At 42.9% G+C, this 27,865-nt stretch overlaps 1 protein-coding gene across 1 annotated transcript; it reads right to left on the bottom strand.

The window, feature by feature from the left end:
* Positions 1 to 33: 33 nt before the first annotated feature.
* On the bottom strand, positions 34 to 26,287 carry pld1a (phospholipase D1a). Its single transcript, XM_058056563.2, has 26 exons — positions 26,153 to 26,287; positions 15,609 to 15,818; positions 15,042 to 15,211; positions 14,600 to 14,742; positions 13,412 to 13,523; positions 12,994 to 13,059; positions 12,314 to 12,372; positions 12,130 to 12,222; positions 11,622 to 11,774; positions 11,333 to 11,482; positions 10,404 to 10,487; positions 9,901 to 9,982; positions 8,414 to 8,524; positions 8,147 to 8,332; positions 7,817 to 8,027; positions 7,615 to 7,743; positions 5,128 to 5,246; positions 4,189 to 4,302; positions 3,796 to 3,906; positions 3,642 to 3,730; positions 3,426 to 3,539; positions 2,518 to 2,567; positions 2,294 to 2,428; positions 1,020 to 1,173; positions 826 to 943; positions 34 to 623 (listed from the first exon to the last, which is right to left on the bottom strand). The coding sequence occupies exons 2-26, from the start codon at positions 15,784 to 15,786 to the stop codon at positions 399 to 401; spliced, it is 3,156 nt and encodes a 1,051-aa protein (XP_057912546.2). The 5' UTR covers positions 15,787 to 15,818; positions 26,153 to 26,287; the 3' UTR covers positions 34 to 398.
* Positions 26,288 to 27,865: the final 1,578 nt, after the last annotated feature.

The following is a 27,865-nucleotide window of genomic DNA, read 5'->3' as shown; positions in this document are numbered from 1 at the left end:
TGCAAGTGGACGGAGACCCCCCCCCACCCCCCCCCCCCCTTGCAGTGCAAACGCACCATTCCAGAGTGCCTTTAAATCCTAACCAATCAAGTGTGAATGCACCCTTTTATGCTGTCGGTCCTCCAAGAAAATTCCAATGAAAAGGAATTCCGGAGGTGACGCGATCCGAGCAACAACACGTCGGCCATCTTAACAAGTATGGCTTCCCAGAGCTTCCCGGAGTCCCAAAGGTTCCCAGGTTGATAGGCCTGCAACACACGTGTGGAACCATCACACTCATGTTGGGTTGCCATGGTTCCTGTTGAAATCCTTCGGGAGGTTGCGTCTCCAAATCCAAGTTCAGGAGTTCCGTCATCCCCAACGCGGTCCACAAGGAGTCCTCCAGTGCCCCTTTGGTCCTACGTCCATATCTCGGTGGGCACCATGGCTTCCTTCGTCCCGACCGAGGGCATGAGGTTTTGCTCGGACAGAAAATCCAGAGGAAATTGCACCAGGAATCCCCGGATCCTGCGGAGCTCCTCCTGTGCCCGAGCCAGGTCCGTCTGGGCCAGACCGGGCTTGGACTGGTAGTGCTCCAGCTCAGACATGTTCCGCACCAGCGAGGACGGGAGGCAGCGGAACACCTGGAGAAGAACACGCAAACATTTGGCCTCCTTTTGGGACAAGAACAACGTGTGCTTGGGATAACCATCACGTACGCCACGGGGTAACCTCCTACAACAACAGGCATGCTGTTGTTACATCTGTGATGTCATTTAAGGCCCGTGTCGACATCGAACACCTGACATGAAAGCAGAGTGGCGTGGTCCAAGTGTCCGCCCGTACCTTCTCATAAATGGTGGCGTTGCGTCCGGCCGTGGTCATCCACACCTCTTTGTAGAAGCGGTCGCTGATGGGGTCGGAGAGATCGATGCTGGCGTCGCTGTGACCTCCAAGGATGGTCCTACGGGAGGAAAGTCCTCGGTGACCCTGTGACCTTCCGGTACCAGAGGGATACAACAAAAGGGACTTTTCCTGACCTGAAGCATTCCAAGCGCAGCTGAAGCGCGTACGGGCCGGCGTCATACTCCTTCCCGTCCATCACGGAGGACACCTTTTCCGTGTCCTCCACGATGACCGCCACCTCGCTGTCTCGTTTTCCCAGCATGCTTCTGTCGTTGATGTTGGCCGAGCCTACAAAAGAGCCAGTCAAAGATCCTCTACAATAACAAGAGCTCTCTGCTGTTTTTAAGGACCTACTACCTAAAAAGCCATTCAAAGATCCTCTATATGACGACAGGAGGGCTCTGCCATTTTTAAGAACTTGTTGCCAAAAAACCAGTCAAAGATCCTCTACAATGACAAGAGCTCTCTGCTGTTTTTAACGACCTACTACCTAAAAAGCCAGTCAAAGATCCTTTAAAATGACAAGAGCTCTCTGCTGTTTTTAAGGACCTACTACCTAAAAAGCCATTCAAAGATCCTCTATATGACGACAGGAGGGCTCTGCCATTTTTAAGAACTTGTTGCCAAAAAGCCAGTCAAAGATCCTCTACAATGACAAGAGCTCTCTGCTGTTTTTAACGACCTACTACCATTCAAAGATCCTCTATATGACGACAGGAGGGCTCTGCCACTTTTAAGGACTTGCTGCCAAAAAGCCAGTCAAAGATCCTCTAAAATGACAAGAGCTCTGTTTTTGGAAGAATTGACTCCATAAAAACAGTCTGATGTTTTGTAGGACCTGGTACACAAAGACAAGTCAAAGATCATCTATGTGACAGAGAGCGCTACTGTTTTTATCTAAATAAAATGCCATTCAAAGATCCTCTATAGTCCATCTCTACTGTTAAGCAGGGCCTAATGCAAATACACTAAGCAAAGATCCTCTATATGCCAGGCGGCCTAAGGTCTATGTGACAGGAGCATTCTGCTGTTTTAAGGTCCTGTTACATAAAATACCACTCAAAGATCTTCTACATAACATGAGGGCTCTGCTGTTTTTGAGGACTTACTACAACGCTAGTCAAAGATTGTCTATATGCCAGGGATGCCCCACTACACAGAATGTTAGTCAAAGATCCGCTCTATACGGGTCGTTTTATGAAGCTACAGCACCACCCGCAGGCCACCAGTTGAATAACACGGCAAAAGCATCTTAATGAATGCCCATGCTGGTGTAATGGCTCGGTTCCACCAGCAGATGGCACAATAGTGCACCACTGCCGCGTTCACAGACTGAGGCTTGTCCACCATAGAAGGCTTCAGGGCGGCCGCCTCATAAGCTGGAAAGCAAGGAGGAGGAAGGACGCACCGATGATGACGGTGTTGTCGTCGGCGATGAGCATCTTGCTGTGGACGTAGATGAGCTCCGTCACCAGGCGGCCTTCCAGCTCGGCGTGCGTCCGAAGACCGGCGAAGGAGATGTAGTTCATCCACTGGTCGTCCACTACAGATATGTTATTATATATACATTATATATATATATATTATAGGTATGGATATGTACAATAAGTTCCTACATATTCTGCTACTTACTCTCTTTTCTCAGCTGGGAGATGATGGAGTGTTCTCCTCGGTTCATGGTTCTTCAAAAAAAAAAAAAAATCAGGAAAATAAATACATACTAAAAATACATAAATTATTTTTTTTTACAAAGAATTAACATTTTTAAAATTTCTTTGAATATATACAAAAAGGCAGTGCATTAAGTAAAATATTGTTTTAATATAACATTAGCTCAAAAGATTTTATTGAACTAATTAACAACTTCATTCAAATCATGAAATACTTTAAAAAACCCATGAAATATATATCATATATAAGAAGCTTCAGACATCAAATGATAGGAAAACATTAAAAATGGTAATAAAAAATTATATTTCATTAATTACAATTCATTACATATTCATTAAATATTTGCAAATAATCCATTAAATATTTTAATAATTAATGTATAAATAATTATAAAATAAATATGGGCATAGTTAATAATGATGTTAAATACTGTAAAATATTGAAATTACATAATTAATAATTCAAATAATTTCAAAAATTGTACCGACTAAAACACAAAAAGTCAATGAATTAATTGAATTATTGTTCATTCAGGCAAATAAATATGGGTGACATTAAATAATCATTTAAAACGAAAATAGATCAGCAAATATTTTAGTTATGAATGTATTCATTTATTTACCAATATAATAAATATTAATATCATTATATATATTTTTATGAAATACATAAATTAGACACTGAATAGATGAAAGTACATTTTAATTCTACAGGTATTCATTGATTTTAATAATATAATAAATATAAATACACCATTAAATAATAATTAAAACAAAACACAAAATATATAAAGTAGATATATATTTTTTATATTGATAAATTATTGATTATAAATGAATGATCGTAAAAATAAAGTATATGTGGTTGACCTGTAGTTGAAGTGCATGACGGCCTGGATGGCGTTTCCTCCCCCGGTGGTGATGTCGCCCTCGAAGCCAGGAAGCAGGGGGGTCACCACGTACACTCGGTACTTCTTCCCCTCCCTGACGGACCACCCGGGTACGTTAGAGCGGCGTTCCACCTCCATGAGCCAACGCTAGTGTACCTAATGAAGCGGCCACCATTCAATCATCGAAAGTCCTTACTTGTGCGCTCGGATGATCCTTTCGATGAGAGCGTCTCCGATTTTGTTGTACACCGTCCTGTTGTCGGCACAGCTGATGAAGAACTGGTTCTAGGAGGACGAGAGGAAGACCCGGAAGTGAAAGAACGATTTTCCCGTGTCTTTGGGCGTCCTACCTCGATGTAGACGTAGTGTTTGCTCTTGGCGATGACTTGGACGTAGGCGTTGTGGATGGACTCCTCGTGGTACTTGATGCCGGCCGACCAGTCGGACGCTGATCTCAAGACCTGACGGAGCAAACATGACCCCCCCGTTGTTATCAATACACACTCACAGGACACTTCATTAGGTACACATGGCTCAATTTCCTCAGTCGCAGCAAGAAAAGCCGTGTCAAAGCGAAGGCGGTTACATAAGGTTGTGTTCTGGCCCACGGACTCCCTTCCCTGGCCGCCAAGGAGCGCTTGGAGCTCCTATGTGTTTATTATTAAAAGGTGCTTTGAAGGCTTCTGGCTGGGTTGCCATGGCGAATAAAGACAACACAAACATGGCGTCAAGTGTTGCCTGACCTGCACTTTGGCGTCAACGCAGTCGGGGACTTGGTATCTCAGCTCATTGGCGCTGGAGTGAGACTTTGGCAGCAGGAACGGATAAGACAAGGAGCGGTACTTTGGCTTCATGATCTGCAGGAGGACAAGGGGGGGGGATTGGGGGGGGGCAAAACTCTTGGTGAGGTTGGGGAGGAAAAGGTGGCGCCACGGAAAGCATGACTAGGAAGGAGAAGGTCATTTTTCCACCCTGACACCAAAACACGGCCTTCAAATTAGCCAAGGGAGTGTTTATTGACCTGCGTGAGTGTGTGTGTGTATATGAGTGTGTGTATATGAGTGTGTGTGTGTGTGTGTGTGTCAGCGTCCAGAAATGTAACCTCCAGTCAATAATTGTCTTCTGAGGAAACAGCAGAGTGACTCAAAGCGACATTCCAATAATCAGCGTTCCTCATCATGAATCCGTATATGAATCAGAATGATTGTGATTCAGGGCTATTAGCCGCTACTGCTATTAATTATGATTAATCCTTAATCACCTTAACTTCAGAACGATACTAATTGTTCTAAAAATGTGTCACTTGATGACGAAGTAGTATCTCTACAATAAAACTTTATTCCACCCTTCAATGTCCCATGTTTGATGCTCCGTGGAAAAGTCGAAATGTAAACCAGGGATATCCAAAGTGCGGCCCTCAGGCCATTTGTGGATCATGTTTTTATGGGGCTGTGAAGGCCACATTGTAGGAAAAATCACAGTACAGACAAGAAGCGTGTGACGCATGTGACGTGATGTCAGCCATGTCATGTGACATGTCATGCGACTGTACGTGTACCTGAGTAGATAGTACATGTACAGGATGTAGTATGTAATACTTCTCTATAGATTTTTTGTAGAACTTGTGTCCTTGACCAAAAGAACCTTTTCCCGACTGCTCCAAAGACCGGGAGGCAACTGACCTTGGTGAAGTTCCAACGCTGGATAAAGTGCCTGGCCACGTCGCGGGCCGCTCTGCCGTGGACCGCCGAGGCGATGTCGTGCCACGGCATCCTGGGAGTCGTGTAGCGGTCGATGAAGTCTGCAAACAGAAGAAAGTTCATGCTTCTACTCCTGAATGGCTGATATGCACAGGGATGGGAATGGCTTTGCTGAAAATCAGCTGAAAATAAGTCGGGGGTCTGGGGGCCACCCAGCCAGGTCCAGGGCGGAGCCCGGTAGGGGGCCCAGGGGGGCGAAGCCCCCCGGAAGCTCCCAACATTTCAGCTTTTGAGGGCACTAAAACTGGCATACAATGAAAGAAATATTAAGACCTCAAACAACAAAAATAAATGACTAAAAAACATGGAACAAACTGCATTCAAAGTAAAATTAATAGATTTCCATAGGTTTGAATATGTGACTCACAATTTCCTTTTAAACACGTACGTTGAAGTCAACACCAGGTAACTTAACATAGTCGTTTTCTTTTTGCAATCAGTGCATGCAAACGATCAGTCGCAACCTTCCTCTTTTCTGCTTTTTGATGTGCCAGTCTTGCAACTTTCGCTGCCTTCTCGTTTTTTTTCTTCTGCTCAGCTCTACTCTCTTTCTCATGTTCTCTCTTTCACCGTGTTCCGCCATTACGGGTTCACCGAACGCGTTTGAAACGCGACGTGTGATTGGCTGAAAGACACGATACAACCAATCACAGCAAGCCTACTAAACCAGCTCATTTTCTCGTCGACTTCGCGGCCAAGATGCCGCCTCGGCCCGATCGGACACGATATACCGAGACTGTACCTACACCTACCCCCCCCCCCCCCACCCCCCACAATTTTCTCAACGAATTTACACGAATTACGAAAATGGACTTTTGCCAGAAAAATCCGCGGAATTCCGCGGATCCGCAGAAAATTCCCATCCCTGTATGCAAAAGGGGGACATTTGTCCAAACATGACCCCCCCGCTGTGTTGCTCGTGGACTAGTGAGATCTGTTTTATGACGGAGCTCTAGGGAGCATAGGGATGCTAGGGAGCATAGGGATGCTAGGGAGCATAGGGATGCTAGGGAGCATAGGGATGCTAGGGATCGTAGGGATGCTAGGGAGCATAGGGATGCTAGGGAGCATAGGGATGCTAGGGATCGTAGGGATGCTAGGGAGCGTAGGGATGCTAGGGAGCATAGGGATGCTAGGGAGCGTAGGGATGCTAGGGAGCGTAGGGATGCTAGGGAGCGTAGGGATGCTAGGAAGCATAGGGATGCTAGGGAGCATAGGGATGCTAGGGAGCGTAGGGATGCTAGGGAGCATAGGGATGCTAGGGAGCATAGGGATGCTAGGGAGCGTAGGGATGCTAGGGAGCATAGGGATGCTAGGAAGCATAGGGATGCTCGGGAGCGTAGGGATGCTAGGGAGCATAGGGATGCTAGGGAGCATAGGGATGCTAGGGAGCGTAGGGATGCTAGGGAGCGTAGGGATGCTAGGGAGCGTAGGGATGCTAGGGAGCGTAGGGATGCTAGGGAGCATAGGGATGCTAGGGAGCATAGGGATGCTAGGAAGCATAGGGATGCTAGGGAGCATAGGGATGCTAGGAAGCATAGGGATGCTAGGAAGCATAGGGATGCTAGGAAGCATAGGGATGCTCGGGAGCGTAGGGATCCTAGGAATGCTAGGGATGCTAGGGAGCGTAGGGATGCTAGGGATGCTATGAAGCATAGGGATGCTAGGAAGCATAGGGATGCTAGGGAGCGTAGGGATCCTAGGAATGCTAGGGATGCTAGGAATGCTAGGGATGCTAGGAATGCTAGGAATGCTAGGAATGCTAGGGATGCTAGGAATGCTAGGGATGCTAGGAATGCTAGGGATGCTAGGGATGCTAGGAATGCTAGGAATGCTAGGGATGCTAGGAATGCTAGGGATGCTAGGAATGCTAGGGATGCTAGGAATGCTAGGGATGCTAGGAATGCTAGGGATGCTAGGGATGCTAGGAATGCTAGGGATGCTAGGGATGCTAGGAATGCTAGGAATGCTAGGGATGCTAGGGATGCTAGGAATGCTAGGAATGCTAGGGATGCTAGGGATGCTAGGAATGCTAGGGATGCTAGGGATGCTAGGGATGCTAGGAATGCTAGGAATGCTAGGGATGCTAGGAATGCTAGGAATGCTAGGAATGCTAGGGATGCTAGGGATGCTAGGAATGCTAGGAATGCTAGGGATGCTAGGGATGCTAGGAATGCTAGGGATGCTAGGAATGCTAGGGATGCTAGGGATGCTAGGAATGCTAGGAATGCTAGGGATGCTAGGGATGCTAGGGATGCTAGGGATGCTAGGAATGCTAGGAATGCTAGGGATGCTAGGGATGCTAGGAAGCATAGGGATGCTAGGGAGCGTAGGGATCCTAGGAATGCTAGGGATCCTAGGGATGCTAGGAATGCTAGGAATGCTAGGGATGCTAGGGATGCTACCAACCATCAAAAGGTTTTTCCAGCTGGATCCAGTCCTTGTAGACGAAGTTGCAGTAGTCCTTCCCATGCCAGAAGCGGGTGTTTCCCTGCAACTCTCCGACCCCCGTCTTGAAGCTTTGAAGCGAGCCGCTCCCTGCACGCAAACGACGGCGTTGCCAGGAAGAGTCGGCAGAACAGGAAATTCCCGCCGCGCGTCCCAGCCTTACCCGAGCTGTCCACGCTGCTGACGCTGTCGGCGTGCTGCAGGGTGTGTTTGTGCAGATGTCGGTACAAGCTGAAGCGAGCCCGCCTGCTGCGGCCGACGCCCTTAAGCCTGGGGAGGTCCGTGGTGTCGCCCGTGGGCGTGCCCCGTCCGTTGCTGTGGGAGACGCCATCCACGGGGGACGCCGCAGCCTTGCCGGACGGAGCGCTGGCGGCCTGAAGAAAAATGAAATTGGACCTATTACATATTTCCCCGCTGAGGGATGAATAAAAGCATATCTCATTCCGAAGTAGAAGCGAACTTCCTGTATTGGAACTCAGTGGGCACCCCTGACCTGTTCGAGCGCCACCGAGCGCGTCACGCTGCCGACATCCGTCAGCCGGTGCTCCCGGTCGTCCCAGCGACCGTATGCCAGGTCGATCCCGCCCACAAAGGCGACGGATTGGTCGACGACCACGATCTTCTCGTGGTGTGCCCACAGATAGACGGAGGAGGACACGTGGTCCGGATGGCGCATCACCTGGCACCACGCACACACATCCATAAAGGAGTCTACACGCTCGTTGGCCACAACATTAGGAACACATGCAAGCTTCGTTACCTTAATGTTGTGGTGGAGGTGCATCAGGGTCCTCTTGCTGTAGCCCGAGTTGATGCCCAGGGCCAGCTCCACCTCTTTATACAACATCACGAAGACGCGCACCCCTTGTTGCTGCAACTCAGGAAAACCCTTATTAGTTATTAGCATTCATTATTAGCATTATTACTATTATTATTATTATTATTAGTAGCATCTATCAGCATATGCTGTCAAAATGGCCGTAACTGTAACTGTTTTCTTTCATCACGTACATTTTTAGTGCAATTAACACACAAGCACCAGAGCAGACGGCAGACGGAGGCACGGTGGAGTGTCCCCACACAAGCCCAGCCTGGGTTTGATGCTCTTTTGGAACAGCAGGACCATTTCAACAAGCACACTTCCTCATTCCTTCTCATCACATCACAGGAATGCAAGATGCATTCAGGGAACATCACAAAAACAGATTTATGTATATTATTATGGAGAACATTTTTAGCATTGTTTATATTAAATTATGTTTTATCATAACTATGTACAACAAATTTAAGACTTTTTAAAAATATAATTAGTAAAAGAATATCACATATAAATATATGTATGCATATAAATGTTAATATATATATATTGTATATTATGTACTGTATATATGTGTGGGCACGCATACATGTATGTACAGTACATATATAATAAAATAAATACATTTATAAATAAAATACATTTCTATACATATGCTGCACACAATCTAAAAATTATTTTATTATAATAATTATAATATATAATAATTTTATTATAATTATGATCAAAAAATATAAACAAATATATACAAAATATGTATATATTTTTCTTAAAATAAATGATATATTCATTCATTTTCTACCGCTTATCCTCATGAGGGTTGCGGGGGTGCTGGAGCCTATCCCAGCTGTCTTCGGGCGAGAGGCGGGGTACACCCTGGACTGGTGGCCAGCCAATCACAGGGCATTAAATTTTTTTTTTTTTTACAAAATTGCAAATATTTTTAAATACTATATAGATTTAATATATATATATTGTGTATATTCAAGATAAAATATGATTTAATATACAATTATGCAATTGTACAAATGATAACATCTGAGAATTGAAATAAAATGAAATTCCTAACGTTTTCTCCGGGTTCCAAAAACATGCTAGGCTAATTGTCCATAGGTATGAATGTGAGTGTGAATGGTTGTTTGTCTACTATATGTGCCCTGGGATTGGCTGGCCACCAGTCCAGTTCTGGGATAGGCTCCAGCACCCCTGTTACCCTCGTGAACTGTGAATCATGTACTGTATGTACTGTAGCTTCAAACATGGGAAACTATTCCACGGGAGGGCGCCAAATATGAGGGGCCAAATAGAGGAGTTTCCTGGGAAAAGGGGGGGTTGACAGGTCTACTAATGATGACATCATAACATGACTACAACGGACAGCCGACTAAAAGGAAGGCGCTGAATTTGGGCCCATTGTCGTCGTTACTCACAGCTTTCCGTTTGAGGATGCAGTCCAGCCTCCAGTGGTTCCCCTCCACCACGGGTCTCTTCAGGAAGATCTCCGGACTCAGCCTGAGGCACGGACACAGAGTTGGGAAAGAAGGAAAAGATTAGAAACATCTCCGGGCGTGATGCGGTTCTCATGAGGTGATGCGGGTGTGCCTAATGTTGTGGTTGATGACAACAGATCTCCCGTGTCCGCCATTCCACTGTCTCACGTTGCACACATAAAATGGTTAGGACCCCCACTTGGAGCCCGGAGATCAGCACGCTGGGACATTTCCACCATTCCGTGGCTTATATTGGCCTTGGGAACGCCAAGCCATCATATCCAAACCCAACTGGGAGGAACATAAGACGTCATCCAAGACAAAAGGGTTGGAAAAAAGTAGAGGAGAAGAAGGCGGCGAGCGAGTGTGTGCTTTCTATGACGGAGGATATGTTAGCGATTCCGTATGCTGTTTAGCTTGCCATGCTAACAACGCTAACTCACCACCAGTCCGTGATGAAGATCTCCTCTCTGGCCTCCTCCAAGGCGTTAGCCACGTCCTCCATGTAGGTTTTCCCGTTCACGTACCTGCAATGGAACGTCACAGTAGCAGCATGTTAGCCCCCCTGTCGGAACCATATTTGGTCCCTCCAGTTGCCAGATGCCTCACAGTAAGGCAACAGGACAGAATAATAATAATAATAATAATAATAATAATAATAATAATAATAATAATAATAATAATAATAATAATAATAATAATAATAATAATAATAATAATAATAATAATAATAATAATAATAAAATAGAGATGGGCCGCCAAAATTTATTTCAATTAATTAACATTGTATTTTTTGTTTATAAAAGACATTTTAATAAACAAAAAATAGGCAATGAAAACTTTATTAAAATATAAAAATAAAATATATATTAAATATAATTAATAAATATAAATAAACTATAAACCAGGGATGTAAAAAATAAAGTCAATTATTTCATTAATTCATTACATTTTGATTTCATTTTATTTATTTTTTTCTAATATTTTTTAAATTAATTTAATAAATATTTGTAATTAGAATTTAAAATAACAATGTTCATAAAATACAGTTAAAATATTTCAGACAGTTGATCATGGTGAATTCATTTGGAAAATTGCAATTAATGTGGTTAAATAAAAATGACTAATTCTATTAAATGAATAAATTAGTGTGTAATACAGTAATACAGTATATACTGTATATATATTACATTTTTTAGGGTTTGGATAATTTAATCATTTTATAAACATATTTCAGACACAGTTGCACATGGTGAATAATCACGATTAATTCATTTGAAAACTGTAATTCATCTGATTAAACCCAGGAACTAAAAATTCCAGCATCCAGTATTTGGCTCCAAAGGGTCATTAATTAATTCCCGCCACTCACCATTTGGCGGGAATGTTTTCCTGTTCCTGGGCAAAGGAGCCGAAGCGGTGATCCCGGAGGAAGGCCTTCCCGTGGCTTCTGACAAAGCTCTCGATGCTCTGCCCCCACCATCGGGCGTGTCGGTAGCTGCTGCACTTGAACACCAGAGTCCTGCAGGCATCAAATCCACTTGCGTTCATTTCCTGGACCACTCGCTTGGGGTTTTTGTATTTCAGGTAAAATAACACCAAGGTTCCTACTTGGGGAGGTCCCGCCCCCCCCCACCCCCCCGCCCACACACACAAATCACCTGGACAAACTGTCGATCCTGACTCCGTGTTTGGTCTCGGTTTCTTTGGAGTCCATCTTGATGCTGAACTCTTTGTCCACCAGCAGGACGAAGGAGATGGCCCCCGAGTCGGGCTTCATGTAGAGCAGGAAGGAGTCCTTCACCACCAGCCAGCTGCAAAAGATACACAAGCATCATCATCATCATCATCATCATCGTGTGTGTATCAGCGTTGTGCCAACTTTTGCTGGGTGCTGATGTCTTCTTCATGTGTTTTTAAGAAGGAGAGCCGTGGGAAGCAAACGGATCACGGAGCCGTAGGAGGCAGGACTGAGCTTTCCAAACGTGTGGGATTAGTATTTTGTGTGTGTGTGTGTGTGTGTGTGTGTCTTGGCAAAATAAGACTGTACTCCTGTCATCTTTGGGCTGGTGCATGTCTCACACACAAAAGACTCATCCCTCCTACGTACAGTCAAGCACCCAAGACGGGAAGCGGGTTGGACACTGAGGATAAAGATGGAATACCGACCGCTTGGACCAGCGGTAGCAGGCCTTGGTGTGACCACAGCAGTTCAATCCCGGGATACGGTGGCCCCCCGAGCGCTTGTGAATCATCCCTTCCCTGGCAAAGACACACAAACAAAACGAGGTTGAGTCAATGACTTCATGACTTATGGACTACAACTACTGTACAAAGAATGAACAACACTTACAGTCCCTTTGGTCCCAAATCGTGAATGAATGACAGCTGGCTGACGTCGATGAATTCCATCTGAAACATCATAAAGTTCCATCTGAACTTCAGAAATAAATGACATCACACGTGGATCCATGATTTGGCATTATGTACACCCCCCATCATGACTGTACAACAGTAGATGACTTCATATGCAATAACTATCATCTGAACTAATATAAATATCAGCTAATACGTCAACTTTGGTAGGATTGTATCGTTGTATCGTCATATACTTAGGCTGCACCGTGACATAGTATGTCGAATCAGATAAGAGTATAATAAAATACAAACCTGACTAGTAGTAAAATACATACAATATGTATTTGACACATTTGGAACTTCATTAGCATTACAATAATTATACATAATTAGCTCTTAAGTACAGCTACAATATGCAAAAGCAAAAAGGGGGAGTGAGACAAAAAAATTCACCTGATCAAAATGTGCTCAAAATTATATGCTATGTATATACTGTATATATGTACATATATACTGTATATATGTATATACTGTATACGTATCATGGCTAACAGACTCATTTAAAAACAACATGACATCATCATCATCATCATCAGGGAACACTCATGTTGGCGTACTAAACCAAACAAAGCGTTTGACATCATCATCATCATCATCATCATCATCATCACTCACGGTGTGGTGATATTTGCGGTACAAGGCCATCTTCAGCAGCTTGTTCAAATAGTCCTCTAATTGTCTCTGCAGAAACACACACACACACGTTATTTATATTTTCATCTATTATGAATGTGTACTGTAAAACATACTTGTTAAAATTACAATTACTACTACTTATAGCTTAATAAACAAACTAATATTAAAACTAATAATAATAATGTCAATATTATTATAATACTTAGGGTCTATTACAAATACTAGTACAAATAATAATAATAATAATAACGTGTCAAATATAAAACTGTCATCAATTACTATTACTGTGTTGACAGCCACCACGTATCCCAGTGGACATAATACCATAATAAGTTAATAAAGCAACCTGTTATCTGTTGTCGTTATCGTTATGAAGACAATACTAAAAGCTACCGACCCGCCTGCTGGAGACCTGCTCATCCCGCACCAGCTCGTCGCCTCCCCCCCTGGGCAGCGAGGGCATCTCCCTCACCTCGCTCTTCCTCACCGTCCTCCTCCTCACTGTGTGACTGAAAACAAAACAAACAAAAAAAACATACAGTTTATTCAAATACAATATTCCCCTTCAGGCGTTTGCACAAGCTAACAATGTTTAGCTCTGCCGTCGGCTCACAGCGAGACCAGTCCATGTGGTTTTGGTGGCCTTGTGGATGCCTGTAGGGATGTGTCGGTTATTAAATGCAATAAAATACAATAAAGTCAAACATACAGGCTAGGTGATATTAATATTGTTTTCCAGCCACATGCTACGAGTCGTGGATTGTAGAAGTCAACAGTTCTAAGTCCAAGTAAGTTTGCAGAAAATTAAATTAAATTAAATACATTCGCTTAGCTTAGCCTAGCATGGAAAAAACGTAAACATTGGAAAAACAAGTTTGAACAGTTAAAAAAACTTGTTTCCTCATTTTATTTGTTAATACAGGAGAAGATACTAGAAAAATAAAAATGCAGGCAAAGCCACAGGGCGACGCCCTTTCAACAAAATTCATAGAAAATATTTGACTGGGTTGTCTATATTTTTTTAGATTTTTTATAAGCATAAAACATTTATAAATATGATATACAGCAATAACACGCTAACATCAGCATGCTAACATCTAGTATGTGGCGTTTATATACTGTATGTGTCTACCCATAGTATGCTAACAATGCTAACATGCTAACGTTAGCATGCTGGGAATGTACATTTCCCAAACAAGTGTTTTGACCATTTTTTTTTTGGTTAGATTTATATGCATAAAGGCCCAAAGTTAAAGGGACCTATTATGATTTTATGAATCATATTTCTGACCTATAAATGTAATTAGAATGTTGTATTCTCGTGTTATGTGATGCAAAAGTTTCAGATAACGAGGTTGGGACTTTTAGAAGTGAGCCCTGATAGAAGTTTGGGATGGCTCAAAACGCTCAGTTTTAAAAGGCGTGGTAAAAGCGTCCCTTTGTGATGTCACAATGGGTGGACTTCCCAAGTTATTTTCAACACACACAAAAAAATATATACATTTAAAAACCAGCAAAAACAGAACCTAAATAAATATAAAATAATTGTAGAATAATAAATATTTGGAGGACATGGGCAGCCAACCTGCGTGACGGCAGAGGGATCCTCATGAAGGTCTTGTAGGTCCTGAGCTCCCTGTGCAGCTCCATGAAGTGTTTCTCCTTCCTCTTCACCACCCACGTGAACTCGCCGTGCTTCATCTCGATCTTGAACACGGCGGGGAGGGACTGCACCCGAGCAGGGCGTAAAAATATCAGAAATATTTCATAATCCTTGAATTTATGGGGGTTATTTTGCGATAATCAACTTTATTCAATAACAAGCATGTCATGTATTTCCATTACAGGTTTGCAACCAGTGCCATGCATGATGGTTAAATGGGTTAAATGATGCATATATATAAATAATAAAATATTAAATCAAAATATTTTGTAGGGTTTTTAATTTTTTGAAATATTTTTATTGTATTTTTTAAACTATATAGCAATAATCTAAAAAAAAAAACACTCAGCTGAGTTTTGGTCACCTTGTTGACGCTCCTGTGGTGCGACACGTTGAAGCGGTCCTGCGCGGTGGTGAAGCGCTCCACCTCCAGGATGCGAGCCGTGATGGGCACAGTGGGAAGGAAGACTTTGGCGCTGGCCTCCTTGAAGCCCACCGTGGCGTACACCGCCGAAAACGGGACGCGGCAGTCCCCTGGGAGACGGGGAGAGAGAGGAGCCAGAGAGGAGCCAGAGAGGAGCCAGAGAGGAGCCAGAGAGGAGCCAGAGAGGAGCCAGAGAGGAGCCAGAGAGGAGCCAGAGAGGAGCCAGAGAGGAGGGTGGCCGGGGTGAGAGTCGTGCATGTAGGAGTGGAGCGAGTGGGTTGACACGTTCAAGACTTTCTTCCACGCGTTTGGCTGCTGCAGTGCAGCTTAAACGCCAGATATGGTGATTATTATTCATAATATTATACTCTTGTTTCTTACTGCGCCGTTAGGAAAGACTCATTTTGGCCGCTTGTCCAAGTCCAGGTGTGTTTTTACGGATATCATCCGACATTGATCGGAGCATCCCTAGTTATGAGACTATGACAACTCATACTCCGTACGTACCGAGGCAGTTTCCGTCATAGTCCATCTCCTCTCCCTCGTCAAAGTCCAGTTCTCTCGTGTCTAAGCTCTCCACCAGGTCGGCCATCTTGATTCCGTCTTGCTGGTCCGCTATGGTGTCCGTGCTTTCTGCGTTCACCAAATTGATGCTGCTGGTCGCGGTCGGAGCCTTGGCCAGCATGCTTAGCAGCTAGCGCCCGGAGCAGGGCTCACCTGGAGGAGGGAAGAGAAGGAAATAAGTTCTAACATCCTGGGTGGACCACAAAGAGTTAACCTTCGCTTCGTGAGGTCACCCCAGGTCACCCCAGGTCACCCCAGGTCACCCCAGTCTCCATTTTGAAGGCATTTTTTTTCTCACAGCAGAAATCAATTTCAATCCATCAGAAAAAAACCCAACTTTATTCATCGTTTTATTAGTTTATTATGAGCTTTGGCATTTGGAAGTGAGCCCTGATGGATCAAAACGCCCGGTTTCAAAAGACGTGCTAAAACTGCCCCTTTGTGATGTCACAGGGGGGCGGACTTCCTAAGCACTTTTGGCATGTGCCAATCAGAGCGGACTGGGCGTGTCCGGAGGCGGGTTGTGGGTGGAATAAATTAAAACAGAGCGTTTTGTCCGGAAGCACAAATCAAAGGAAATATAGCTGGAATAGGTGCAGATTCTGGAAGATCTAGAATGTTTTCTGTGCGGGTTATTGTGTGTAGCTGCTCTACAGGAGACAAAGGGTGGAAAAGTGTCCCCCTTAAGATACATAGAAATATTTTTTAAACTAACAGACAGTTAATTATAACATTTTCTCAATTATTTCAATTTTTGAAAATATTTAGTCCATTATTTAAAAAAAATCTAATTTGAATGTTTTTCTCATTCCACCAGCAGAAGCTTTTTTATTTCATCCATGTGTGTGTCAACATATTCAAAACCAATAGTTATTTTTCCCTTTCATTTCCATATGAAATATAAAAACACAAAGTACAATGAAATATTACATTCAAAGTTGCTGAACCGGTTATAAAAACAAATCATGACTTGATGAGTTCCTACTTCAGCCTAGCAGCCTTAAAATGCATAATAGAGAATTCCCCGTGCGTACTCATTCAGGACTGTTCCTCCCAAGAAAGAGGAATAGAGAAGCTGACTCGGCAGTATAGTCCAACATGAAGTTTTAAGTACCGCTTGAGGACAAATATCACGTCTGTCTGCTGGACTCCCTATCATCTCCCTTTGTGGTTGAACAAAGTGTCCATAAAGTTGCCTTCAATACGTAAATAACCGTTTAGGACATTTGATATTTATGGGAAAAGTCCCAGGAGACCAGGAGACCAGGACACCAGGAGACCAGGAGACCAGAGCTGCCGTATTAGATGACAACAAAAGACAAAAGATGGTGTCTTAACATCCCGGAGTGGTGGGAAGGAGGCCAAGGTGTGATGTTTCCGCTCGTACAATCCTAGATAAGCCACAATAATCACACGTGTTCTTCCCAGAGAGGTCGACATGGGAACGATGGGAACAATGGGAATACCAAAATGCAGCCAAAATAGCCGAGTGAGCTCATGTTTGCAGATGAAAAGCTTGTGAAAGTCCCACGGGAGTAGCGAAGAGTAGCAACAGTTCCACAGCTCCACAGTAAACATTCCCAACCGGCCGACATGTGACGACACGCTCATGCCGTCCGGAGCGTCGGCATGCCTGTCACATATGTTCACCTGGCCTTGTACTCTACTGCCATGACTAACGGTAATATAGTACTACTACAGCTACTGTTGCAAGAAGTACACATAAACATAGCTCCTTCTGACCACATGGTCATGTCTGAACACGTGTGTTGTATGTTGTTCTGCAGCAGCAGAACCAATGTTGGAGTAACGTCATTATAACAGCCAGCATTAATACAGTCGTTGCTGTTGTTGCTGTTTTAGGATGGCAAAAAGAATGATGATGATGATGATGAAGAAGTGGTGCATATTAAAAAGACAAACAGCACCTTAGTTGGATTTAGTGCCAAGTGCCTACCAGGAATAAGGCCTAATCCTTTTTTCCCTTTGCTGGTTTGCATCATGTTGAATTGCATCATACCCTAAGAAATTGCATGGTATCATATTGGATGGCAACATCGATAAGCAGTAGAAAATGAATCAATGAATCAATCATATCGCATCGTGAAGCGGGTGAATCGTATCGCATTGTGCCGCATCGTATCGCATTGTGCCGCATCGTATCGCATTGCATCACGTTGTATCGCATCGTGAAGAGGGTGAATCGTATCACATTGTATCGCATGGAATCATATCGTAAAGCGGGTGAATCGTATTACATTGTATCGCATGGTATCATATCGTGAAGAGGGTGAATCGTATGGCATTGTATCGCATGGTATCATATCGTGAAGAGGGTGAATCGTATCGCATTGTATCGTATGGTATCATATCATGAAGGGGCGAATCGTATCGCATGGTATCATATCGTGAAGAGGGTGAATTGTATCGCATGGTATCGCATGGTATCGCATGGTATCGCATCATGAAGCGGGTGAATCGTATTACATTGTATCGCATGGTATCATATCGTGAAGAGGGTGAATCGTATCGCATTGTATCGTATGGTATCATATCGTGAAGGGGGAATCGTATCGCATTGTATCGCATGGTATCATATCGTGAAGAGGGTGAATTGTATCGCATGGTATCATATCGTGAAGAGGGTGAATCGCATCACATTATATCGCATGGTATGGCATGGTATCGCATCGTGAAGTGGGTGAATTGTATCGCATTTTATCACATGGTATCGCATGGTATCGCATCGTGAAGTGGGTGAATTGTATCGCATTTTATCACATGGTATCGCATGGTATCGCATCGTGAAGTGGGTGAATTGTATCGCATTTTATCACATGGTATCGCATGGTATCATATCATGAAGCGGGTGAATCGTATCACATTGTATCGCATGGTATCATATGGTGAAGAGGGTGAATAGTATCGCATGGTATCGCATGATATCGCATGATATCGCATGGTACCGCATGGTATATCGTGAAGAGGGTGAATCGTATCACATTGTATCGCATGGTATCATATCATGAAGAGGGTGAACCATATCACATTGTATCGCATGGTATCGCATTGTATCGCATGGTATATCGTGAAGAGGGTGAATCGTATCACATTGTATCGCATGGTATCATATCATGAAGAGGGTGAATCATATCACATTGTATCGCATGGTATCACATGGTATCACATGGTATCGCATTGTATCGCATGGTATATCGTGAAGAGGGTGAATTGTATCACATTGTATCGCATGGTATCGCATGGTATCGCATCGTGAAGCGGGTGAATTGTATCACATTTTATCACATGGTATCGCATGGTATCATATCGTGAAGAGGGTGAATAGCATTGCATTGTATCACCAGGTATCACATTGTATCGCATGGTATGTCGAGAAGAGGGTGAATCGTATCACATTGTATCGCATGGTATCATATGGTGAAGAGGGTGAATAGTATCGCATGGTATCGCATGATATCGCATGGTACCGCATGGTATATCGTGAAGAGGGTGAATCGTATCACATTGTATCGCATGGTATCATATCATGAAGAGGGTGAATCATATCACATTGTATCGCATGGTATCACATGGTATCGCATTGTATATCGTGAAGAGGGTGAATCGTATCACATTGTATCGCATGGTATCATATCATGAAGCGGGTGAATCATATCACATTGTATTGCATGGTATCATATCGTGAAGAGGGCGAATCGTATCGCATGGTATCATATCATGAAGAGGGTGAATCGTATCACATGGTATCGCCATAAACTTCCATGTATGGTTAAAGTATGGTATCGCTGGCATTTTGACTTTATTCCCATAATATCATAACTTTTTTCTAACATAATTTTCCAAAAAATACAACATAGTTTCTTTATTAGGACTTAAAAATGTCTTAAATCAAATAAAAATGATATATTTTTGCTGTAATATTTCAACTGTGCTCCTAAAATGGTTTTCGAGCCATGATTCACGAGTTGCTAAGAATAACCGTGACCCCGCGCCGACCTGACCCGCCCACAGTCAACTGCAGAGGGCGACTGGCACGCTGTCCATATCTGCCTGCTGGTCCAAGCTAGCCTGGTCCGAGATGCCATCTGGGGAGTAAATGCACCCGGGGTTATCATCCCCGCCTTCTGCTACTTCCTGCTTCCTGTCAGGTTGTCATGACGACGGCCAGCATGCTTTGCATCTTCATATTGTCTCTCTTGCTCGCTCTGCGTTTCTTAAATGTCAATTAGTTGGAATTCACACAAAAGCCCGGTCCAAGGAGGAAGATGAGTGGGAGAAGAAGAAGACGATGAAGAAGTGTGGAGGATGGCTGGAAGGCGAGTCCTAAAAGGGAATATTTTTGGACATGGCAGGTGTTACATGTCTAACGCCGTGTATCGCAGAGCTGCTCAAACATATTGATACTCCTAGAAGCATCCTAGCGGCCGACTCTGCGTGCGCTTTAAAGTCTTGCTAGGGTCAAGCGTCTTACACTCGCCGTACTTTCTTTTCACTGAAAACAACCCGGCCGTTAAGGCTAGCAGGCCAATTAGCTCCTTGGCGCTATCCGTTTGGTTTTAGTTATACTTCACCAGGTCATGTACGCACAAGTACTGCTGAAAAAAGTCACAAATTTATGAAAATAAACTTCATAACAAAGTAGAGTTATACAGGTTTTTTATTTTAGATGTTTTTTTAAGTTGCAATGTTATAAGAAACTAAAAAAATATAATTGTACATAAATAAAGTTCAAATATGATGGAAATAAAGTCAAAATATTACTCAAAAATATATATAATATATAAATATTTGGAACATCACATTACACTTGATTCACGTCATATTTTCTTATTTACGCAATTTTCCAGAAATAACAACTTCATTTATGGTTTTGTTTATAAAATTAAGGAAGCTATGTAGAATGTTAGACAGCTGGGGTAGGCTCCAGCATGGCCAAGACACTGGTGAGGACGGCAGTACAGGAAATGGATGCATTGATGCTTCTGACATGAAACCCCCCCCCCCCACGTTAACTGCTACGTTAACTGCTACACGAACAACCACACGAACAGCTACGTGAACACTACGTGAACACTACGTGAACAGCTACGTGAACAGCTACGCGAACAGCTACGCGAACACTACGTGAACAGCTACGCGAACACTACATGAACAGCTACATGAACAGTTACATAAACAGTTACATGAACACTACATGAACAGCTACATGAGCAGCTACATGAACAGCTACATGAACACTACATGAACACTACATGAACAGCTACATGAACAGCTACATGAACACTACGTGAACAGCTACATGAACACTACATGAACACTACATGAACAGCTACATGAACACTACATGAACAGCTACATGAACAGCTACATGAACACTACGTGAACAGCTACATGAACACTACATGAACACTACATGAACACTACATGAACACTACATGAACAGCTACGTGAACGCTACATGAACAGCTACATGAACAGCTACATGAACAGCTACATGAACAGCTACATGAACACTACATGAACAGCTACATGAACAGCTACGTGAACAGCTACATGAACAGCTACGTGAACACTACATGAACAGCTACGTGAACAGCTACATGAACAGCTACATGAACAGCTACATGAACAGCTACATGAACAGCTACATGAACACTACATGAACACTACATGAACACTACATGAACACTACATGAACACTACATGAACAGCTACATGAACAGCTACATGAACAGCTACATGAACAGCTACATGAACAGCTACATGAACACTACATGAACAGCTACATGAACAGCTACATGAACACTACATGAACACTACATGAACAGCTACATGAACACTACATGAACAGCTACATGAACAGCTACATGAACAGCTACATGAACAGCTACATGAACAGCTACATGAACAGCTACATGAACACCACATGAACACCACATGAACAGCTACATGAACAGCTACATGAACACTACATGAACACTACATGAACAGCTACATGAACAGCTACATGAACACTACATGAACACTACATGAACAGCTACGTGAAGAGCTACGTGAAGAGCTACATGAACACTACATGAACAGCTACATGAACAGCTACATGAACACTACATGAACAGCTACATGAACACTACATGAAGAGCTACATGAACACTACATGAACAGCTACATGAACAGCTACATGAACACTACATGAACACTACATGAACACTACATGAACACTACATGAACACTACATGAACACTACATGAACAGCTACATGAACACTACATGAACACTACATGAACAGCTACATGAACAGCTACATGAACACTACATGAACACTACATGAACAGCTACATGAACACTACATGAAGAGCTACATGAAGAGCTACGTGAAGAGCTACGTGAAGAGCTACGTGAAGAGCTACGCCAAAGGCAGCAATGTGCAAATGAGCGTGTGAGCCAAAGAAGAAGTCAAACTAGCTAACGGACACCACACCCCCAAAGCCAAGTGATTGGCATCCATGCATGTCATGACGGTGCATGCGGGCTTCACACACAAGGCTGATCTCATCCATGCGGGGAACGCACGGCGCCAAGCTCCTCTTGGCACAGATGGTACGAACGGAGGAGATGAAGAACGGAAGAGGGAGAGAGAGGGAGAAGGAGGGAGAAGGAGGAGGTCTGTGACACCTCTCTCCTGCCCACACTAAAGCTGCCTATTATCTAATCCTTCACGCCAAGAAACGGAGCAGTCATGGCGGTCGTCACCAGGGCGGCGTGAACAGTAGGCCGCATTGTGCTGAGGGAGGCGGGGAACCGCTCGCTCCGTCTTTTTGTTGGGCGCCGGCCTGCACCTCGTCTTCGCTGAGTCAGCCCAAAATTCCACAGTGTCACTTTGTGGAGACACTTGGGTCGCCCGCTGGTTCTACCGCAGGACAGCAGAGGAGACCAGGAGGACCAATTATGGGCCCGACGTGGACTCAAGCCTTGGGAACACCCTTTGTGGCCAATCAATAAGCCCCGCCCCCCTTCTCAGGACATGTTGGACCTCCCAATAGAAGTAAAAGCATGTTCACATTCAGGCCTTAACTCAACACAACAATCAAATGTAAAAAGAAGTTAACCACCGTAAGAACAATAGAACAGTCAAGGTTAACGTTGCCAAAAATAAATAAGTACATATAGACGTCTAATATCTCGTTTATCGCAGTTAATAGGTCATTAGCCAATATAGCATTAGCTTTACATTGGTATTAGCCAATATAGCGGTAGCTTTACATTGGTATTAGCCAATATAGCGGTAGCTTTACATTGGTATTAGCCAATATAGCATTAGCTTTACATTGGTATTAGCCAATATAGCGGTAGCTTTACATTGGTATTAGCCAATATAGCGGTAGCTTTACATTGGTATTAGCCAATATAGCGGTAGCTTTACATTGGTATTAGCCAATATAGCATTAGCTTTACATTGGTATTAGCCAATATAGCATTAGCTTTACATTGGTATTAGCCAATATAGCGGTAGCTTTACATCGGTATTAGCCAATATAGCGGTAGCTTTACATCGGTATTAGCCAATATAGCGGTAGCTTTACATTGGTATTAGCCAATATAGCATTAGCTTTACATTGGTATTAGCCAATATAGCGGTAGCTTTACATTGGTATTAGCCAATATAGCGGTAGCTTTACATTGGTATTAGCCAATATAGCGGTAGCTTTACATTGGTATTAGCCAATATAGCGGTAGCTTTACATTGGTATTAGCCAATATACGTAGCAGTAGCTTTACATTGGTATTAGCCAATATACGTAGCAGTAGCTTTACATTGGTATTAGCCAATATAGCATTAGCTTTACATTGGTATTAGCCAATATAGCATTAGCTTTACATTGGTATTAGCCAATATAGCATTAGCTTTACATTGGTATTAGCCAATATAGCGGTAGCTTTACATTGGTATTAGCCAATATAGCGGTAGCTTTACATTGGTATTAGCCAATATAGCGGTAGCTTTACATTGGTATTAGCCAATATAGCGGTAGCTTTACATTGGTATTAGCCAATATAGCGGTAGCTTTACATTGGTATTAGCCAATATAGCATTAGCTTTACATTGGTATTAGCCAATATAGCATTAGCTTTACATTGGTATTAGCCAATATAGCGGTAGCTTTACATCGGTATTAGCCAATATAGCGGTAGCTTTACATCGGTATTAGCCAATATAGCATTAGCTTTACATTGGTATTAGCCAATATAGCATTAGCTTTACATTGGTATTAGCCAATATAGCGGTAGCTTTACATTGGTATTAGCCAATATAGCGGTAGCTTTACATTGGTATTAGCCAATATAGCGGTAGCTTTACATTGGTATTAGCCAATATAGCGGTAGCTTTACATTGGTATTAGCCAATATACGTAGCAGTAGCTTTACATTGGTATTAGCCAATATACGTAGCAGTAGCTTTACATTGGTATTAGCCAATATAGCATTAGCTTTACATTGGTATTAGCCAATATAGCATTAGCTTTACATTGGTATTAGCCAATATAGCGGTAGCTTTACATTGGTATTAGCCAATATAGCGGTAGCTTTACATTGGTATTAGCCAATATAGCGGTAGCTTTACATCGGTATTAGCCAATATAGCGGTAGCTTTACATCGGTATTAGCCAATATAGCGGTAGCTTTACATTGGTATTAGCCAATATAGCGGTAGCTTTACATTGGTATTAGCCAATATAGCATTAGCTTTACATCGGTATTAGCCAATATAGCATTAGCTTTACATCGGTATTAGCCAATATAGCATTAGCTTTACATCGGTATTAGCCAATATAGCATTAGCTTTACATCGGTATTAGCCAATATAGCATTAGCTTTACATTGGTATTAGCCAATATAGCATTAGCTTTACATCGGTATTAGCCAATATAGCGGTAGCTTTACAACGGTATTAGCCAATATAGCGGTAGCTTTACATCGGTATTAGCCAATATAGCGGTAGCTTTACATCGGTATTAGCCAATATAGCGGTAGCTTTACATTGGTATTAGCCAATATAGCGGTAGCTTTACATCGGTATTAGCCAATATAGCGGTAGCTTTACATCGGTATTAGCCAATATAGCGGTAGCTTTACATTGGTATTAGCCAATATAGCGGTAGCTTTACATCGGTATTAGCCAATATAGCGGTAGCTTTACATTGGTATTAGCCAATATAGCATTAGCTTTACATCGGTATTAGCCAATATAGCGGTAGCTTTACAACGGTATTAGCCAATATAGCGGTAGCTTTACATCGGTATTAGCCAATATAGCGGTAGCTTTACATCGGTATTAGCCAATATAGCGGTAGCTTTACATTGGTATTAGCCAATATAGCATTAGCTATACATTGGTATTAGCCAATATAGCATTAGCTTTACATTGGTATTAGCCAATATAGCATTAGCTTTACATTGGTATTAGCCAATATAGCATTAGCTTTACATTGGTATTAGCCAATATAGCATTAGCTTTACATTGGTATTAGCCAATATAGCATTAGCTTTACATTGGTATTAGCCAATATAGCATTAGCCAATATAGCAGACATAATTAGAGTAAATAAGCCATTTAACTTGAGTGTGCCGCAGTAAATGTGTTCCCAAGGGGATCTTCATGTGTGGGCGGACAGGAAGTGACGTCAGAGGTTCTGTATGGACCAATATCCGCATCCATACGGATTTGGGAGCATGCAAATACTATCTAGTACTTTTAGTGCAGGAGGAACTTTCCGTGTGTGCGGGGCCACGTCGGACTACGGATGACCGTGCCCTCTGCAACCACGTCTGACTCCATGGTGGTGGAACGCACGTCGTGGCACCCGACCCGAGGGGGCCCAGCCGAGGCGGGCAAAGAAAAAAAACGAAAAAAACCTCGGTGACCCCCAATTTAGCCCGTTATTAGTTCTTTGTTTTTATGTTCAATTCTAGCTTTAGAATGTGTCACGGACCACAAACGGCCCTCGGGCCACACCGTGGACACCCCATCTCAGCCCATAGACGGCTTGTGGTCTCGGATGGAAATGGAATACTGGACTGTAAATGGAAGTATAGCAGAGTTGCACATATGGAATACATTTGGCATTTTTCACATTCTTCCCATGAAAAGCTCCACTCCAGGAAGCAGGAAGGAGCCTGAAGAAGGAGCCTGAAGAATAGATGAAAGTGTTGGGAGGTCATTCCTCTCCTTCCTATGGCATTCCAGCCCTCAGGGTGGGATCCAAACACCTGTGGAGTCCACCCCAACTCCAAGCAAGGCAGGATCTCCGCATGAACTCCAGTGAAGTCCTCATCTTGTTGTGACTTTCCATTCCATCCACTTCAGGCACTTTTAGGCTCCAGTTTCAGTAACACAAGCGAGCTTCGCCAACAGCGACACAAATAGAACAGCGGCGGCCAAAAGAGAGTAAAAACCAGCAACCAACCTGCTCTTTCCGTGGACGTGACGTCCACATGCCGCTGTTGTCGGGTTCCGAGCCACCGAAGGAGCTAAATAAAGTAGCAGAACCTCCCGCTGGATCGGCGGTTCTCCTCCACTACTTCTGGGGAAAAGTGGCTAAGAAGAAAGCGGCAAGAGTCAACTCGAGGCACAAGGGGGCGGTGCCGGGGAACTCTAGACCAATCGCAGATGAGAAAGGCGGGACTTTGGGTATTCTCCGCCAATCAGACGGGAGTGGTTTCAACATTGGCGTGAAGCATGAAGGAAGTGGGAGAACCCTATCTAAATATGACGTCATCACCTCACAGCGGGACACTTTGGAGACTGTTTTGTCCACAGTGAGTGTTATGAATACAATGTCAGCGGTTTATGTGTCAATAAAAGTACAATTGGTAGCCGAACGAACATTTATGATACATTTAGAACTTGACATACTATATTAGAAATATAATTTATAAACTTATAAATCAAACTACATTACCAGTATTCATTTCTTCCGCCATGATGTGACTACAAATATGAAGATGATCGAGATGCTTTCTGGCAAAATTGAGATGTTCCATGTCTTCACCGTTCGTGGATAATGTTCATTTTTTCCAAGTGTAAAAATGCTTTAAAATGTAAGACTAACAAAATAAAGTAATAAAAGTGATTGCGTTCATAAACCATTTAGTTGATCTCTTTCGCCATCGCGTGGACAGAAGTGTGTACTGCACACCCCACCGACGGTAACACACCCACTTAGACACACTACAGGCCTGTGTAGATGTTCCACAGGATATGACAGAGACTTTAACCTAGGATCCACACCCTGGAGGCGCAATTGACCAAAAAGCTGTTATGTTTTCCTCTAAAACCACAAACACACAAAGAAACAACGACGAGCTTGCGTGGAATGCAAATGTCCCACCATCATAAACCAGATGAATGCCGTAGCCTAGTGGTCTAACTCATTTAAAAAACAACAACAAATAGAACTATAAATATAGAATATAAATAGAAACAGTATAGAAGATATTCCATAACGCTACATACTTGATATGATGACAAAATGCTTCAAAGGAAATCTCCTGCCTGCGTCGTCCTCTCCGTGGATCCTTCCTCTGCCTGCACGGTGAATATGCTGCAGCCATAAACTTTCTGTTGGCAAACGGTGCAAAGGTCACGGTGATAGCAATCAGGAATGATGATGATGATGATGAAGAAATGGCTTTATTCCTGTGCTTTTATGCATATGATATCCTATTTATTGTATATAAACAGTGCATGCGTACATGACCCACTGACCCACTGCTGCTATAAATACATACATAACGCATGCTACATGTATGTGTTACATACATGGTCTTGTCGTTTTACGTCCAATCGCAGAAGAGTAGGCGTGGACAAAAGTTTGCAGATTTATCCTGTTTACAACCTGAGATTTGTGGAATATTTTATTAAAAGCAATTAGGACCCCTTTAAATATAAATATATATTGTACATAATTAGCTAGATATATTTACAAAATAGTGTACGCCAGCCCATGCAAAAAAATCATACAATTAATATATTTAAAATGTGGATAAATAATATAAAATTATGTATTAATATATGTATTGATTATTTATTAATAATAAAAAATAAATAATGAAATGCCCTTTAAAATAAATCTATTGAAAACTAAATAAAAATAAGTACATTTTAAATAATGTAAAAA

This window comes from Doryrhamphus excisus, linkage group LG19, assembly GCF_037039965.1.
Source record: "Doryrhamphus excisus strain RoL-2023G ecotype Guam linkage group LG19, RoL_Dexc_Guam_v1.1, whole genome shotgun sequence".
Taxonomy (NCBI): domain Eukaryota; kingdom Metazoa; phylum Chordata; class Actinopteri; order Syngnathiformes; family Syngnathidae; genus Doryrhamphus; species Doryrhamphus excisus.
The sequence above is the reverse complement of the archived record's forward strand: the minus strand, read 5'-3'. Positions and strand labels throughout refer to the sequence as shown.